This window comes from Rhamphochromis longiceps, linkage group LG15 (genome assembly GCF_057381845.1).
Source record: "Rhamphochromis longiceps isolate RC_006_pf linkage group LG15, R_longiceps_female_GT1.1, whole genome shotgun sequence".
NCBI classification, from domain to species: domain Eukaryota; kingdom Metazoa; phylum Chordata; class Actinopteri; order Cichliformes; family Cichlidae; genus Rhamphochromis; species Rhamphochromis longiceps.
This window is the reverse complement of record NC_140571.1, coordinates 42,266,640-42,282,644: the sequence shown is the minus strand read 5'-3', so window position 1 is coordinate 42,282,644 and position 16,005 is coordinate 42,266,640. Positions and strand designations below refer to the sequence as shown.

General features: G+C 40.1%; 3 protein-coding genes across 3 annotated transcripts; 1 reads left to right on the top strand and 2 right to left on the bottom strand.

The window, feature by feature from the left end:
* Positions 1–47: 47 nt before the first annotated feature.
* Positions 48–3,206, bottom strand: LOC146653239 (deoxyribonuclease-2-alpha-like). The gene is made up of 7 exons (XM_085382080.1): positions 3,064–3,206; positions 1,873–1,970; positions 1,633–1,795; positions 1,457–1,538; positions 1,209–1,367; positions 935–1,126; positions 48–762 (listed from the first exon to the last, which is right to left on the bottom strand). The coding sequence occupies exons 1-7, from the start codon at positions 3,079–3,081 to the stop codon at positions 389–391; spliced, it is 1,086 nt and encodes a 361-aa protein (XP_085238206.1). The 5' UTR covers positions 3,082–3,206; the 3' UTR covers positions 48–388.
* Positions 3,207–5,244: 2,038 nt separating this feature from the next.
* On the bottom strand, positions 5,245–10,264 carry dnase2b (deoxyribonuclease II beta). Its single transcript, XM_085382634.1, has 6 exons — positions 10,124–10,264; positions 9,837–10,011; positions 9,205–9,283; positions 8,368–8,529; positions 7,036–7,233; positions 5,245–6,469 (listed from the first exon to the last, which is right to left on the bottom strand). The coding sequence occupies exons 1-6, from the start codon at positions 10,228–10,230 to the stop codon at positions 6,135–6,137; spliced, it is 1,056 nt and encodes a 351-aa protein (XP_085238760.1). The 5' UTR covers positions 10,231–10,264; the 3' UTR covers positions 5,245–6,134.
* A 2,125-nt stretch (positions 10,265–12,389) lies between these two features.
* On the top strand, positions 12,390–16,004 carry uox (urate oxidase). The gene is made up of 8 exons (XM_085382635.1): positions 12,390–12,507; positions 12,962–13,174; positions 13,291–13,407; positions 13,557–13,635; positions 14,929–15,115; positions 15,229–15,352; positions 15,566–15,649; positions 15,731–16,004. The coding sequence occupies exons 1-8, from the start codon at positions 12,487–12,489 to the stop codon at positions 15,803–15,805; spliced, it is 900 nt and encodes a 299-aa protein (XP_085238761.1). The 5' UTR covers positions 12,390–12,486; the 3' UTR covers positions 15,806–16,004.
* The last annotated feature ends 1 nt before the right edge of the window (position 16,005 follows it).

Below are 16,005 nucleotides of genomic sequence, written 5' to 3'. Positions count from 1 at the left end.
CAGATACAGAAGTTTGTGTAATAAAATCAAGTTTTTAATAGTCCATCGATTTTTCTTAATAATGATAATGCCTTTATTTATATAGCACCTATCAAAACAAAGTTACAAAGCGCTTCACAGGACATGATAGGAAATAAAAACAAAACTTAATAAGAGATTAAAAAAATGAAACAACATGATCAAGACATTTAAAAACTCTGATTGCTGCATTTTGGTCCAGTCGTGCGAACAATGAAGGGACAAAAGCAGGCACTCTGTAACCATCTCTGGATTTCTTTTAGAAACAAACTGAACCTAAAGCTGCACGAGTCAAGACTGAACAGCTGAGCTGATGTGCTTATTTAAACGGAGGTTTTTATAATATTGGTCCAACACTCGGGTTGTTCCTTCACAGCTCTCGTCTACCAACAGAGCGTGGATCTTTACATGGTTCAAAACTGCGTATCAGTCCATAGAAAGCCATCCCAACTACTCTGTCATTAGTGCATATTGCTCCTCCACCTCTTTTCATCTGACTCTCCTCTCGGTTCATATCAGCGATGCAGATCCAGTCACCGTCTGCAGTCACGCACCACTTTGAGTGATCCACAGTATCACTGAAGGCCTTCCTGTTTGGAAGCTTTACTTCTTTCACGTTGTACACATGGTTAGGGATGCTTGAACTGCAGTTAGAAGGCAGACCGCGATTGTGGTGCATCTTTCCCCAGCTCTTAACATACAGATTCCCCCTAATGTTTTTTGTAACAAGACCAGAGTAAAGATCTGCAATAGTATGGAAAACAAAACAGGAAAACAACACTATTAAGAGTGCGCTCTGCCCGTACTGTGGAGAGTACAGTGTGTTTTACTGTCAATCTACAGGGTCTTATGTTTGTGATCAATACAACATGAATTCATCCCTCCTGAAATATGTCTTCTTTCTGAAAACACTTACCATCACCAAAGCGTGTGTATTTTGCAAAGCTGATGAAGTTACGGCCGCGTGAAGAAGTAAGCGTCGCCTGACTAAACCAGGGTTCCTTTTTCGGGTAGCAGTCTCGCTGTGCCACACACCGCAGCTCATTGTGAAAGGTTGTTGGGATTTCAGAGTCATACGAATAAGCATGGATGTACTTGAGCTGCACTCCTAAGAATTCAGATACAAGTTGTTAAAGTGCACTTTCACTAGTTCTACGAAACTGATTTGAGCTGTTTACCTGTTGACATACCTATTTCTTTGAACTGCTTATACGGGTAAGTCACGCACATAAATGCTTGAGCGTTTGCATTTCCATTATCAGGCCAGAAGGCTTTACTGCGATATACTGGAAATTTGGGTGTACTGTGTGAAAGCCAAACTCCAGACGTTTTGTCCAACAACACAACTCCTGTAGAAAGTCAGAAACACAAACTGAGCTTTGCTACATTTGGGTCTTTCAGACAGAGGACGCGTCAGCTGAGACAATGTTGTGCCCACCTTTACTGTGACCAAATGATGGAGGAGCAACATACGGCTTTGGAGGCTGGTCGCTGTAGAGCATGTATCCAAAGCCTTCGACCTGGATAGACGAGCAACACCACAACAACTCTGAAATGGTATTCAGATTATTCACTGTGCCATGCTAGTGAGACATATATCCTATAATACCTCACCTTTCTGTCATAGAAGTCAAAAAGAGGTCTCAGGGTGTTTGCGAGAGTGCCAGAATCACTGTTGATGTTCTCTTGGCTGAGTATCCATCCGTTGGTGCTCTCATCCATGTAAAAGTATGACAATCCAAGTTTATCCTCATTGGGACGCTTGTACAAAATATACCTAAAGAATGTAGATGAAGATGTTTTCTTATGCATTTACATTAAACCCATTGGCAGAAATTCAAAATGTCTACAAACCAGTCAACTTCGTCTCCTCTGTCATTCCTGCATTTTACCGCTGAGTCACACCCCTGAAAAAGGATCCCAACACTCAAGAGGAATCCCATCACACTGGTCTGAAACAGTCAAACATAACCGTTGCTAGAACCACAAAAACAGGAGGCTGTCTGCATTCAACAACACCGTCACAAAGCAGAAGGTCTTTAATACAGTGTAACACAATTAAAGCCACCAGTGAACCTGCAGCTTCTGTTTAAACACTGATGAACTTTATCTGACTGACATAAACTTATGTCAGTTACGTCTTTACTTCTGCAAACCCTGCGAGCTACTTTAGACAGACGACTTAAGTTGCACCACTTACCACACATGTAACACGTCTCTGCTCACATCATTTACCAAACACAGCCTCCCAGCGTGGCAGCCTATGAAGTTACAAATTTTCCGTTTCTCCTTCTGACATTTCTGCCCCCCCAACACGCTTTAGTTTATAAAATGGTGAAAGATGTATCAGTTCATCACAGCGGCAATACAACTCAAGATCTACCTCAATCATTCAGTTTCGAGTAACACAATATAGACTCTAAACATCTCTAAATATGAACAGGGTTTACAGTCTTATCTGGAAAACTTGTCATCACGTGACCTAATCTGTGTTTGTTTTATGAACGCTGCATTATCAGGTTTTCTGTTGTGATCCCACACATCCTCACTTTCTTATTGTAGCTATATGTTGGACGCTATAAGTAAAGATCCTTGATGTAAACAATCTGTAAGTGTGTAAGACTTCTGCATTTCTGTCAAGCCACTTCCTCAGCTTACAAGAGGTCAGTCGTCCACTACTGAAAAATATATTTGCAAGTCAAACACACCATGGACATTGTATTATAATGCCAATAATGCCAAATCATGCAGCAGTATAAAATAGTTTGTTGCATTTTATAATAGCATGCTTATTGGTGGGTGTAATCTAGGGTCATGATAAATGCATCAATACTAGTTTCATGTGGTAATATTCTGTTCACATTGTGTTTGATAAGCTATGACACACGGTACTCATGTACTGTATTTTTATACACAGGATAACTATGCATTTACTTTGTGTTCAGCCTGTTTATGTAAATAGATCATCTCAGTATTATGCAACACACCCGGGTCAGTTGTTATTATTTGTAGAATATATTTTGAAATATGTAAACATTTACTTACATATCTACTTGTTTCCATTTTCCTTCTCAGTGAGCTTTAGATGTGTTTCACAAAGCTGCTTTGTCACATCTACTGCTAACTGAAACCGTCACCCATATCTGCATTCGATGTGTCAGCAACAACTTCCTTGTTGCTCAAAGCCGTCACCATAGATCTTCCTTTTTTGTTTTTTACAATGTTGCCATGCCTGTTTTGACCAGGTGACGCTGTCACGAGGCTTTGTGCCGTCTGAGCCCTGCATGTTCCAGTTTGACTTGCTTTTTGAAAGAATATATATGTGACTTTGTTTTTCTTATGTTTCTGAGAAAGTGTAGTCATTGTGAAACTGATGCATGGTTTAGCACAATCTCAATTACTGCAACCACATGGCAACATTTTAAGCATCCAGATCCTCAATCAGTTAACAAAATTGTTTGCTGCGCTCTTAGAACCAGTTTTCTCATGCACATAGTGTACATGTAGAAATATGTCAGAGTCAGGTGAAAAAGAAAGTTCAGTTCAAGTAAAAAACGGACTTAGACCCTTAGCTTGTCTTATCATTACATAAATACAATTTGAGATGAACAAGAACATTTTTTATTGAACTAAAACAAAACCAGAATTCGGAAACAGCGTGCAAAAAAAATAATTCTCCACCTTTACCAGCAATAAGTTGACATAATCATTTTCTGTATGACTTTATCAGTCTTTCACGTCACTGTGGAGTCATTTTAACCCACTTTTCTTTACAACATTTCCTCAGTTCACTGAGGTTTGTGGGCATTTGTTGCACAGCTTTCTCAAAGTCACGCCACAGTATTTCAGTCAGGTTGACTGCCTGGATTGAGATTTGGCCACCGTGATTTATTTATTTATTTTTACACTCATTCTGTTCTTGATTTGCTGCTTTGAATATGGTTGTTGTCCTGTTGCATCACCCGATCTCAACCTAGTCCAAGCTGTCAGGCAGACGACCTCAGACCTTCATCGTCCACTCGGTGACTGGAAGAAGCCCAGATCCTGTCATCACCTGTCTACCTCCATGCTTGATAGGTGACATGATCTGTTTGTGCTGATATGCTATGTTTGGTTTTTGCCAAAAATGGCGCTGTGCATTATGGACAAACATGTCCACTTTGGCCTTGTCTGTCCAAAGGACACTGTTCTAGAAGTCTTGTGGTTTATTCAGAGGCAACATTGTAAAGCTAAGCTGTTCAGTTCAGAGAGAAAAGGCTTTTTCTTTTTCTAAGCAACAAAACGACTGAATGTATAACTTGTATTCATGGCTTGCTGAGCAAGCACGGCTTGTTTTCTAACTGTGCTGCCATGAACTTTAAAAATCTGCCATGGTAACCGAGGCCTGTAGAGCAGGAGATGTAGCTCACGAGTGTTTTGCAGTTTCTCTGCGCACTGAACAGTCTGACCTTGGGGTGAATTTGCTTCGATATCCACTGTTGGGAAGATTGTCAGCTGTCTTAAACATTTTCCATTTTCTCACTGTATAATTTCTCATATCTCTTCCCAGATTGATGAGCAGAAACATTTGCTTCTCTATCATTGCTGATGTTTTCTTTCTTGCCATTATGTTACCTGATCTTACCTTCTTAACTCCTATGAAAGCATTGAGAGCATACTGAGTTCTTCATTTGCTGTTTCTGCATTTTGACTTAGTTTTCTTCACCTTTGTTCATTTGACACTGTATTAGCTTAATTTTAAGACCTGCTGAGGACCAGATGTGTTTTTTAAATATGCCCCTGATAAACAAAAGCTTGTTGTTGAAAGAGGCTGTACTCTCCTTTTCACACGACTGTCTATAATACATATTACTATTGCACTTTACTGGATTTTAGTTGTACTCTTTCTTCTCTACTGCCTGCTCTAGTTTGCATGAGTAGTATCGAATTGTAGATAGTCGGAAAATCATTTGAATGAATTGTATGAGTCACCTGGTCTGGCCAGTAGGTGACACTATTTACCCCAAACACTAAACGCACACACAGTTACAGGCCAAGTGCCTCTTCAGTGGAAATAGAAACTGAACAAACATGATGATGACTACTCCAGAGGCACCAAATAAAACAAAATAAAATAAAATAGATTCCATTAGACTACATGTACCTCAGTCTCACTGAGCAGTAGACCAGATTTTAATGTTGTCAGTCTTTATTATGTTGCACATCATACTACAACATATGGTTCCATATATTTATTGCAGAACTTATAAAACGTAAAAACAACTTCAAATATGTAGCATCATAACACAAGTGCACACACTGTGCTAAAATAATATGAATACAAACACCCAAAGATTCAAAAGAAAATTACAAAACCTTTTATCTGTAGCACTAATAGTGTTATAGTTTCATCTCTGCTGGATGAAAGGAAGCGACATAGATCAATGATTTTGTCTCTTGCTCCTTTTGTAAAAGGAACAAGACATTGTGCAGACATTGTGCAGACATGGTTGTTTAAACACACAGCCGCTGACATCTCCTGAAACAATGTGCGGCTGTGATCTACAGTCTTACTAACCTTATTTCTGTTTTGTTTTATTGAATTGAAAGTATTATTTTTTTAAATCTATTTATACTTGTGGGCTGCTGGTTCCATACAGCTGCTTTAACTCAAACAAAGGTGGATAACTAAGTGTATCCACCACATAATTAACATGCAGTCACTGCTATTTTTCAAAAGCTTATTCACCAGTTTAAATTGTAAATACATTATTATTGGTGGCAGCAGATGGCCCCGCCCCTCCCTGAGCCTGGTTCTGCTGGAGGTTTCTTCCTGTTAAAAGGGAGTTTTTCCTTCCCACTGTCGCCAAAGTGCTTGATCATAAGGTGTCATATGATTGTTGTATGTATTGTTGTAGGGTCGACCTTACAATATAAAGCACCTTCGGGTGACTGTTGTTGTGATTTGGAGCTGTATATATAAAACTGAATTCAATTATACGCATACATTATTATATGTGAGTCTCTATGTTACTTCTACATAGCAGTCAACCCTGGAGACAGAATCATAGTGTCTCGCTCTGCCACTGTCAGCCAGTGTCACACTGATTCTTAATCACTTTGCTTTTCCTTCTCAATTAGCACTGAATGTACCAATCCACCACCTGCCTGAAGGCCTTATAAATCAAAGGGTTGGAGGAACAGATCAGACCGCCACCTCGCCACAGCTGGCCCATCTCTCTGTTCAGGTCTCCCAGGCAGGTCACCTGGTCCTCATAAAGTCGTGACACGCACCACTTTGAGTGGTCGTAGTGCGAATAAAACAGGATTGATCTGGGAAGCTGGATTTTCTTAATGTTCATGGTGTGTTTGGCCAGTGAGCAGTTGGAGGGCAGGTCGTGACCTTGTCTCTGCCAGGACTCCACTAAAAGGTCGGCGCCCAGTTCCTGAGCCACCCAGCCTGTGTAGATATCTGAATGAAAGCCAACAGAAAAACAGGTACTAGAGTAGTCTGTACTCGAATCATTGTGCTAAATGAAACGTATAATGTTTTTATACCATTAAATAGCATTTTTCAAGTTGTTTTGGCAATTTGCCAAATGATATGAGAATAAAGGAAATGCAAACGTGATAAGCTCACACTTCCTTTTGCATTATGTATGATTATGGTAAAATAAATACATTGTGAGCTCTGTGTTGTTTTCATGCATAAATAAACCTTTGTGTGGATAATTATTCTCTCTAAATAATAAAAATATACATATACACAAACTGAGAAACAAAATACTGCATGTAACTAAGATCCAAAAGTCAAAGCAGCTGTGAGTATACTTTGAAAGCCCCGGCTGGGACGTGATAATGCACGTCACTGTGCAGCGACGATAGCGTGTCTGCGCCTGATAATCAGTGACTGTGGTCGACGAGTGAAATGTGCAAACATGGCAGCAGGCTACAGGAAAGAAGTCTGCTCTTCTAAAATGTACACGATGAGCAAGTAAATGCCTAAAAGTTTAAAAAAGGGCATGCGGGGTATCTTACCATCCACAAAGTTTTCAGATTTAGCAAAACTGACAAACTTTTCCCCTCCAGCTGAAAAAAGCTGCTCCATTCTCTTATTGGAGGACAGCTGTGGTTTGGAGTCCGCACATAACTGGGCCAGCTGTGGCAGGTCAGCCGAGAATGCAGCAGGAACAGAGCAGTTATAGAAACGTGGGTAAAGGTAGACCAACTGCTTTGCTGGAGATTGAAGAGGAGAGAAATAAGAGATGATGTATATTAGATGGTCGTATAGCGAGAGTATTCCTTACAGCCGCAATGAGCATTTACGATAATGACACTGATGTTGATTCTTTACTGTTAGTCTCATCAAGTTTATTAATTAAATTCTTGGCAAATATTGAATTTTCGCATTCAAGGCTTTTTATATAGCAGATATTACATTTAGCTCAATTAAATGTCCTCCAGTCTTTCTTTGTAAGCACTTTGTTGACACATTAACTTGGTAAAATGTGAAAAAATTGATTATTAATAAAAAACATAGTAATTCAAATAAAATACTATTATAGTGAAACTGTTATGATCACCACAGAAACACAGAATAATTCCGAGTAGCTGAACACGTGTGAGGAAATCCCCTAAAGTTTCCCTCAGACACGCTTCGTAGCAAAAACAATTTCACAGGTTCATTATAATACTTGTGTGCAATGTGGGGTTTCCAAACAAAAGAAACAAATCACCTTATTAATAACCTTAAAATTTCATTTTACACATTTGCTCAGTGAGAAATCCAGAAAAAAGCAGAGCAGCATAAAAACTCCAAATAATTTAAAACTCTGCGCACATTTAAAATGATTTTTGAATCTTTATGTACCGTTAAATGGGGAGACGTGTATAAAACTGCCTGTAATTCAACAATTGAACAAACAGTTCATCACCTTGAATTAAAGCTGAAAGTCTGGATTTCACATCTTGATTCAAATTACATCGTGATCGTGAACGGAGGCAAAATTACAAAAATTCTCTTATTGTCCAGCTGTTTAACTGTGTGTATGCATGTAAAAGAAAAAAGCTGATGATTGCTTTGCATTAAACCAGGGGTGCTGAATATAAGGCTCGGGGTCCAGAATCGGCCCAGCCGAGTCCGGCCCACCATTAGGCTGTGGAAAATGTGAAGGAGTGCATAATTTTGAACATTTACCAGGATTTTACAGTATTTCCTGTTGGTAAAGAATCTCCCTCATTCATACGACACCAAAGTAATTAAGTAATAGATCAACTATTAAAAGGGTTTTTTTTACATATTTGTAGGTTTTTTTCAGTGGGTTCACAGAAAAAAAGGAGATTTTCGCTCTGTGCTTCATGAGAGCTCACCTATATGAAGAAACTGTTGGTACTGGTAGGTCACACACAGTGCAGTCTGGCCATTGACTTTGCCAGACGACGGGTATAGGTACCCTTTCTCGGGGAAGGAAGGGAAATGGGGAATGCTGTGCGACAACCAGAAACCTTGAGCGCGGTCAAAGAGCAGTGCCCCTGCAGGACACACACAAACATACGAAAGTTGGAATGATTACACACAGATACATGCGAACCAGCACGCAGATGCAGAAAGATTTCCATCAGTTGTGTTGCTGATAAGAGTCAAATGTGCAGTTGGAGCTATCGGACAGATGGTCTTTGCCCGTGTCCTCCCCCTACAACACCCTACTGCAGGCAGAGGAAACCTAAACCCTATTGATTTTTTCTTTTTCCAAAGCTTGACTAGCAGTCTGGAAATGCATCTGCCGGTAACTGTCACAGACACAAAACATGCTGTAACTTGCACTGTTGCATGGGGAATAGTTGTGCACTTGTACATGTAACATAGTGTGGCTACATATATACACAATAACTACCTTAATTTAATATAACAGGTTCTTAAATTTGTCAAACTACCACAAATGTCCATTTTTACAGCCTCTCCACGTGGTATTAAAGGTGGAAAATGTAAAACAGACTTTCCTGGACATTCCACCTTTACTTTGCACATGTGTCAACAGAGTGAAGAAAAACTATGGCAGTCATAGCGCTGCTATATTTTCTGCTGACAGTGAAAACTCTGGGAATAAAACCTGATCAATCTTGTTGTGTGGTCACAATAATGAATAAAAGTCTTGAGATGAAAAGAAGAGGAAAGAAGCAGATTTCTTCCTGCCGACTGTACCGTACCTTTAGTGTGTCCATATTTTTGAATGTATTTCAGGTCTGGTGGGGCGTCGTTATAGAGTGCATACACTGAGGTGTTTGACTGCCAAAAGACCCCCAAAACAACAACATTTGTTATTTTATACAAGTGAAAGTTATTTATACAAGTTCTTTTATACAAGAAGAATAATTGAGAGGTGACATTAGGGACGCCCTGCAAAACCAAAATGCTTATTACACCTTATTACACTTTGGCTTACGTTAATGGCAAATGGAATAAGGGACCAACTGAAAGAACAAAGAAGAAGAAGAAGAATGCCACAATAACCAGCTAATGGCTTCATTCTTATAGCAAAGATATTTCAGAGAAATGTTTGTTTTCTGTCTGCCTGGGGAAACTGAACTAAATATTTCCCTGACACCTAGTTTATTTGTCCTGATTACTTTAAGATCTTACATAAACTCCAGACTTACATAAACTCCAAACTGGTAGTTTGTGTTGTTTCTGACTGTTCAGTGTCAACTCAGTTCCTCATATTAAATAAAAGAGTTCCTACTCAGCAAACTGGCACGAGCATTATCTCTGATAATTCCCATTAACAAACTAAAGTCTCACTCATCGTATAAAAACCCACAAAAAGACGGAATAATCTCACCTTGTACTCTTTTCCCATGTAAAGCTGGTTCAGTGTGTTTGTTATGGCTCCTTGGCTGGAGTTAATCGTGTATTTACTCATTTCCCAGCCTTCTTTTGATGAATCCAAGTACATGTACTCCACCCCACTGCCGATGTCATCGATTCTGTATTTAGGCAGTTTGTAGACGATAAACCTTAGAAGGAAAGAGACAGAAAACCACGTGTCTTTTCTTGGGAAAATTGAAGGAATTAATCATCAGTATGAATATGGAGGCATTAATATTTAAAAATATCATATTAACTCACCAATCGACTGCCTCGCCTTCTTCATTTCTACATGAAATGTCAGCACCACAAACTGTGCAACACAAAAGCACAAAAATCTGTGAGGATAAACTAAAGCGTGAGATCATCCTGAGTGACTCCTGCAGCTGAAGTCAACACGGCAGCGACTGACGAAAGGGAAATCTGAAATCTGCTGCTTTCTGATTGTGAAACCAGCACATCTGCTTTTAGATGCAAAAATGGGAAGTCATAAGATGTTGTCACATGACGGGAAAATACTGAAATGACTCTGTCAGCAATTAAATGTTTCAGAATGTTTATAGATTTTTATTTTTTGCCAACCTTGACAGATCAGCTACTTTACTTGTCCTCGTATTATTTATATATGTACTGTATGTTAATGTTTTTTGTGTTGCTGATTTTTAATTATGCAAACTGCCCTCGTTACAGCATCAAGTACTGTTCACACCTGATTACTGTACTGGTCAGGTCTTAATTTTACAATGAAACCACATGTTGACTGTAAAAGGGGAAACGTCTCTTTGGTAAAACAACTCATAGTTGAAGTCTGACAAAGTCACATCTCTGAGCTCCTTTTTGTAATGTTTATAAGCCAAACTGGATTTCATAAGCTCATCCAGTTTATTGTTGAGGAAACTCTTTAAACATAGTCTTGGTAGCCGGGGATCGGTCTGCCAGGTGCTCCGCTCCTGGACGCCGCCCGGCACACAATGTACCTGACCCCTACGATGCCTCCTGCGGGTGGTGGGCCTGCAGGAAGATGGACCCATGTCCCTTTTTAGGGACTAAGTCCTGGCCACCAGACGCTCGCTCTCGGGCACCTTCCCTGGGCCTGGCTCCAGGGCAGGGTCCTGGTAACCCTAGGCGGGGTGAAGTGTTCTTCTCATAGGGGTCTTCTGAATCACTCTTTGTCTGGTCCCTCACCCAGGACCAATTTGCCATGGGAGACCCTACCAGGGAGCAGAAGCCCGTGGACAACATAGCCCCTGGGATTCCTGGGACACACAAATCCCTTCACTACGATAAGGTAGCAATTCACAGGGGGGTCTGCAGCACCGGGAGGAGGCCCCGGGGCAGACCCAGGACACGCTGGAGAGATCATATCTCTCGGCTGGCCTGGGAACGCCTTGGTGTTCCCCCGGACAAGCTGGAGGAGGTGGCTGGGGGGAGGGCGGTCTGGGCTTCTCTGCTTAGGCTGCTGCTCCCACAACCTGGCCCCGGATAAGTGGAAGACGATGGATGGATGGATGGATCTTTAAATATATTCAAACGGTGAAGCAACTAAAGCATGTAGGAATAAACAGAAGAACTATTTTCCTCCTTAAGAACAAAACTATGTTAACGGGATCTTTAGTTCCTCAGTGGAAGCAGCTGACTGATCAGTCCTTTGCGCTGCGCACACGGCGCATAGAGCATCCTTCTATAAAGATATTCTTTTAAATTTAAAGCAAAGCACGTTCAGACAGAAAACATCCTGCATTAAAGTAACTGAATTTAAACTTTTAAACTTATCACTATTGTACATGTTGAGCTGAACCATCCAAACTTTCTTATTACTGAGGAAATGAAAAGACCCCTTCAAGGAGGCACAGATCTTGATACCAAGGCTGGTATTAGGTTTACTTCTAAATTACTTTTTCACTCTCCAACCCTACACGGGCAGGTTTGAAGAGCTTATTTCACTTAATTTCACTTAAAGGAAATCATCATTTAAAAACCTTATTTTTTATTTACTCTGATGATCTTTTTCTAATATTAAAATTTATGTGTGACATATGCAAAAGGAAGAAAAACAAAAAAAACAATATGCTGTCCACACAATATACAGCGCATTTGCGTAAAAACAAAAAAAGCATAATGTAAATGTAATTCATAAAGGTGGAAACTCAAAACTGTTCTTTATATTTAGAAGAAAAAAGTTTATAGTCTTTATATGAGCATAGGGAGTGCAAACTACAGTGCTGTACAGACTCCTAATTTCAGATGTTTTTGCTTCATCTACTGCATCTCCGTTTATGTTTGCATGTGTTTCAATAAACCTGTTTCTTATTTTTCTGGCAAAATATAAAGAAATTAGGTGTCGGTCAAGATTGAACCTGACTGCAACAATGAATTCATGTGAAATGCACTCACATCTTTCTCTTTGTGGCTGTACATGTAAACAGTGTTTGTGCGTGCCTCTGCATTTCTCTGAGTGGAATACAGTGCATCACACAGTACAAATAAAAGAGGTTAAACTTCAGCTTCCAATAGCCTGAGTGCAAAGTTAATGCCACCCTCTGTAGAAAGTCCTCCTCCTGTAGCAGGAGCCCCATTTACTGGAGACTGTTTGAAGGGCAGCAGGTAAAGAAGAGGAAGGCACCATGGCAAACGCTTCAGATCAGGTAACATTTCAGAAAGTTGTAGAAGGAAACAGTAAAACTTAAACGATAGAACATGACTAATGTTTCTGACGGTAGATTGATAGCACTGGAAATTATCTCAGGGTTCAGTGGCCACAGGGTCAAACCGTGATCTTTAAAGGTTAGTTTTTAAAACATTTCTAATTCCTCACAAAGTAAAAGTCTTTTTTTTATTTGATGTTGTAGTACTCGTGTACTTTCAGACAATATCTGATTTCAGATTTTTTTAATTAATGTTGGAATACGGAGATATATTTAACAAGCTCCTGCAAATGCACACGAGAAACTTCACTGCAAACTATCCAAAGACAACATTTTAAAGGGATAAGAAATATTATATTTGTAGCTCTAAGATGACACTGTGGCACGAAACACCTCTACCACTGGAAACTGTTTAAGTGTGCCATCTTATTACAACTATTTCTCACACATGCAGAAAGTGGAGTTTGTGCAAACAGGTTACGGCAAGAAAACGGTGAAGGTGCTGGTCGTCCGGAGGCAGGGAAGACAGCATTCTATCATTGAGGTGAAGGCTGATGTGGAGCTCACGCTCAAGTCACGCAAAGATTATCTAACTGGAGACAACTCAGACATCATCCCTACTGACACCATTAAAAACACTGTCCACGGTTTGGCCAAGCTCAGAGGGGTGAGTCTAACACCGTTTTGAGGAACAGGGAAGACCTGTTATTGCTATTTCAACTGCTAAAATATTTGTTATTGAGGTCTTTTACAGCCTGTCAACCTGCTTGTTTCTCTGTCAAGATAAAGAACATCGAACAGTTTTCCCAGGATATCTGCAATCATTTCCTAACCTCTTTTAACCATGTGCTGAAGGCCAAAGTTTACATGGAGGAAGCTCCGTGGAGAAAGCTGGAGAAGGTAAAACACAGGACGGTGCAGCTTCACAAGAGTTGACCTTTTTAACAGCTATTTGAGCAGCAACATAAATCAAGCGCACATTAACCCGATCAAATGTTGCAGGTGATAATCCATCGTAAAACATGACCCTTGTCTTTTTTTTCTCTCAGAGTGGGGTAGAGCATGCTCATGCGTTTATATTCAGCCCAGAAGCTTACCGCTTCTGTGATGTTGAACAGACTATCGGTGGTAATCACACACTCTCACAAAAACACGCAAACAGTGTATTTGCTTACATGCTATCCAAGCTGTCATTGGACAGTGACGGACTGAATACACTCTGGTTTATTAACAGTATTAATAATAATTATTATTATATTAATTCAAGTTTTGTATTTTTTTAATTTAGAATTTTTGTTTCCAGTTTAGTTTCCAAATTACTTTTGCTCCTTTTAGCAACGTTTTCATTGTTAGTTTTAATTATGATTATATGGAGGCAATTTGTCAGGAGACAAAATTAAAGCTTTTCAGAAGATCTTACACAAATACAGCACCGTTTAATCCCATGTCGTGATCCCAAGTCTCAATAAATAGCTGGACCAAAGTGTGGTTAGGCTGAATGTGTAAACACAGACAAGCACATTTCTGCTATATTTTTAAATTAGTTTTCTTAACATACAATTATTTAAGTTTTTAATTTTCTTCCAAAGGTATAGATTTTTATTCAGATTTCAGTTACTTTAGTTTTTAAGTTTAGTGTTACCCTAAGCTGGACAGATGACCAGTCCATCACCAGGGTTACAATAGTTTACAGCTAAACTTACGTGTGTGTTGTCATACTTTTGTCAGACAAAAACACCCCAACCAAGTAAGAGGTTCAAACCTGGAACCTTCTTGATGTGAGGTGACAGTGCTAATCACTGCACTATCATGACAGTTCAAACTACAGCAGGCGTGGGCAACTCCAGGCCTCGAGGGCCATTGTGTCCTTGCAGGTTTTAGGTTTTTTGAACCAACACAGCTGATTTAAATGGCTAAATTAGCTCCTCAACATGTCCTGAAGTTCTCCAGAGGCCTGGTAACGAACTAATCATGTGATTCAGGTGTGTTGACCCAGGGTGAGATCTAAAACCTGCAGGACACCGGCCCTCGAGGCCTGGAGTTGCCCACGCCTGAACTACAGCATGTAGGTAGGCCAAGATCTGATCGCTGAGCTCTGTTCTGCTGAAGAGGGCGTTCTCCCTTTGCAGCCTCCACTTGCTCAGTAGCCGGCAAATACATGTAAAAAAACAAACAAACATCAGAGGTTAATGGCTGTCACAAATTACTTTGAGTCAAGTTTTAACTCTTGAAGCGTGTTTAGTAAATCAAAACGTACTATTTGACTTGTGGTGCAAATACTGTTAACAAAGGCAGCTAAAGCTATGAGCTAAAGCCCTTGCACACTGTTGATCACAGGTTCATGATTAGCACCATTTTCATAAGTTGTTTGCCATGTTTCACATCACTCCACCCTCACGGGCTGATCTGTGCTCCACGCAGGCATCCCTGTGGTCCACAGTGGGGTGAAGAATATGAAGGTGCTGAAAACCACCCAGTCTGGTTTTGAAGGTTTCTACAGAGACCGCTTCACTACTCTGAAAGACGCCAAGGACAGGTTTTTCTGCACCTCTGTGTACTCGAGGTGGCGCTACAACAAGATCCAGGACACTGACTTTGACGCTGCTTGGTAACTGCCTGACTTACGAGCGTCAAGAAAGACCTCAGCTGACGTATACCAATATAGTTCAAAGTTCATAAATATAGTTCACATCTGAAGCTTTATATTCTTCATTCTTATAGGAAGACTGTGAAGGAGACGATTATTGAGAAGTTTGCTGGCCCCTATGATCGCGGGGAGTACTCGCCCTCAGTGCAGAAGACCCTGTATGAAACTCAGGTTCTAGTCCTGGATCGACTTCCTGAGGTACTTCCTTTAGATCGTGAAATCATCAAACTCAATCTTATCACTTTTTGAGATACATAAACTGTTTAGACAACTTCACAGTTGAAATCTAACCAACTCTGAGTCCTAAAAAAGGACAAACATGCAAATTACATCTCCACAGTTGTTGGAAATTGAATAAAAAGGCTACATACTGTATATAACAGGCATGCTAAAGTACACATTTTCTTTTAGGTGGATGAAATAGAGATCATCATGCCCAATGAGCATTACTTCACCATAGACATGACAAGAATGGGTATTGTCAACAATGATGAAGTAAGTTCTGTTCTCACTAATGACCCTTCATATTCTTTAAATGATCGGGTTGTGGACATTAGTATCTTTTTCCCATCACAGGTACTCCTTCCTCTGGATAATCCCTCAGGGAACATAACGGGGACAGTACGCAGGAAGCAGCGAGCACGGCTCTAACGGCGCCCACAGAAAGAAGGCCCTGCTGGGATTTAAACAATCTGAGTGGGCCATTTAACAGAAAGATCCATCTGAATTAACCTTTCAAACAAATATTCCAACAACAGCAAGTTAATATTTGTAGCCTGACTAAAGCTCGTGATGATGTGATGTGAACCCAAATAAAATGAAACTAAAGACAGCGGCTGTTGATAAATTCA

Excerpts from the sequence above, each read along its gene's own strand:
- LOC146653239 (XM_085382080.1), bottom strand. Across the intron at positions 1,127-1,208 it reads TAAGCAGTTCAAAGAAATAG|GAGTGCAGCTCAAGTACATC; the intron begins GTATGTCAACAG and ends CTGAATTCTTAG. Across the intron at positions 763-934 it reads ATACACACGCTTTGGTGATG|ATCTTTACTCTGGTCTTGTT; the intron begins GTAAGTGTTTTC and ends ATACTATTGCAG.
- dnase2b (XM_085382634.1), bottom strand. The coding sequence starts at position 10,230 with ATGATCTCACGCTTTAGTTTATCCTCACAGATTTTTGTGCTTTTGTGT. Across the intron at positions 9,284-9,836 it reads ACATGGGAAAAGAGTACAAG|TCAAACACCTCAGTGTATGC; the intron begins GTGAGATTATTC and ends GTCTTTTGGCAG. Across the intron at positions 7,234-8,367 it reads CCAACAGTTTCTTCATATAG|CAAAGCAGTTGGTCTACCTT; the intron begins GTGAGCTCTCAT and ends TTCAATCTCCAG.
- uox (XM_085382635.1), top strand. The coding sequence starts at position 12,487 with ATGGCAAACGCTTCAGATCAG. Across the intron at positions 13,636-14,928 it reads TGTTGAACAGACTATCGGTG|GCATCCCTGTGGTCCACAGT; the intron begins GTAATCACACAC and ends TGCTCCACGCAG. Across the intron at positions 15,116-15,228 it reads ACTGACTTTGACGCTGCTTG|GAAGACTGTGAAGGAGACGA; the intron begins GTAACTGCCTGA and ends TCATTCTTATAG.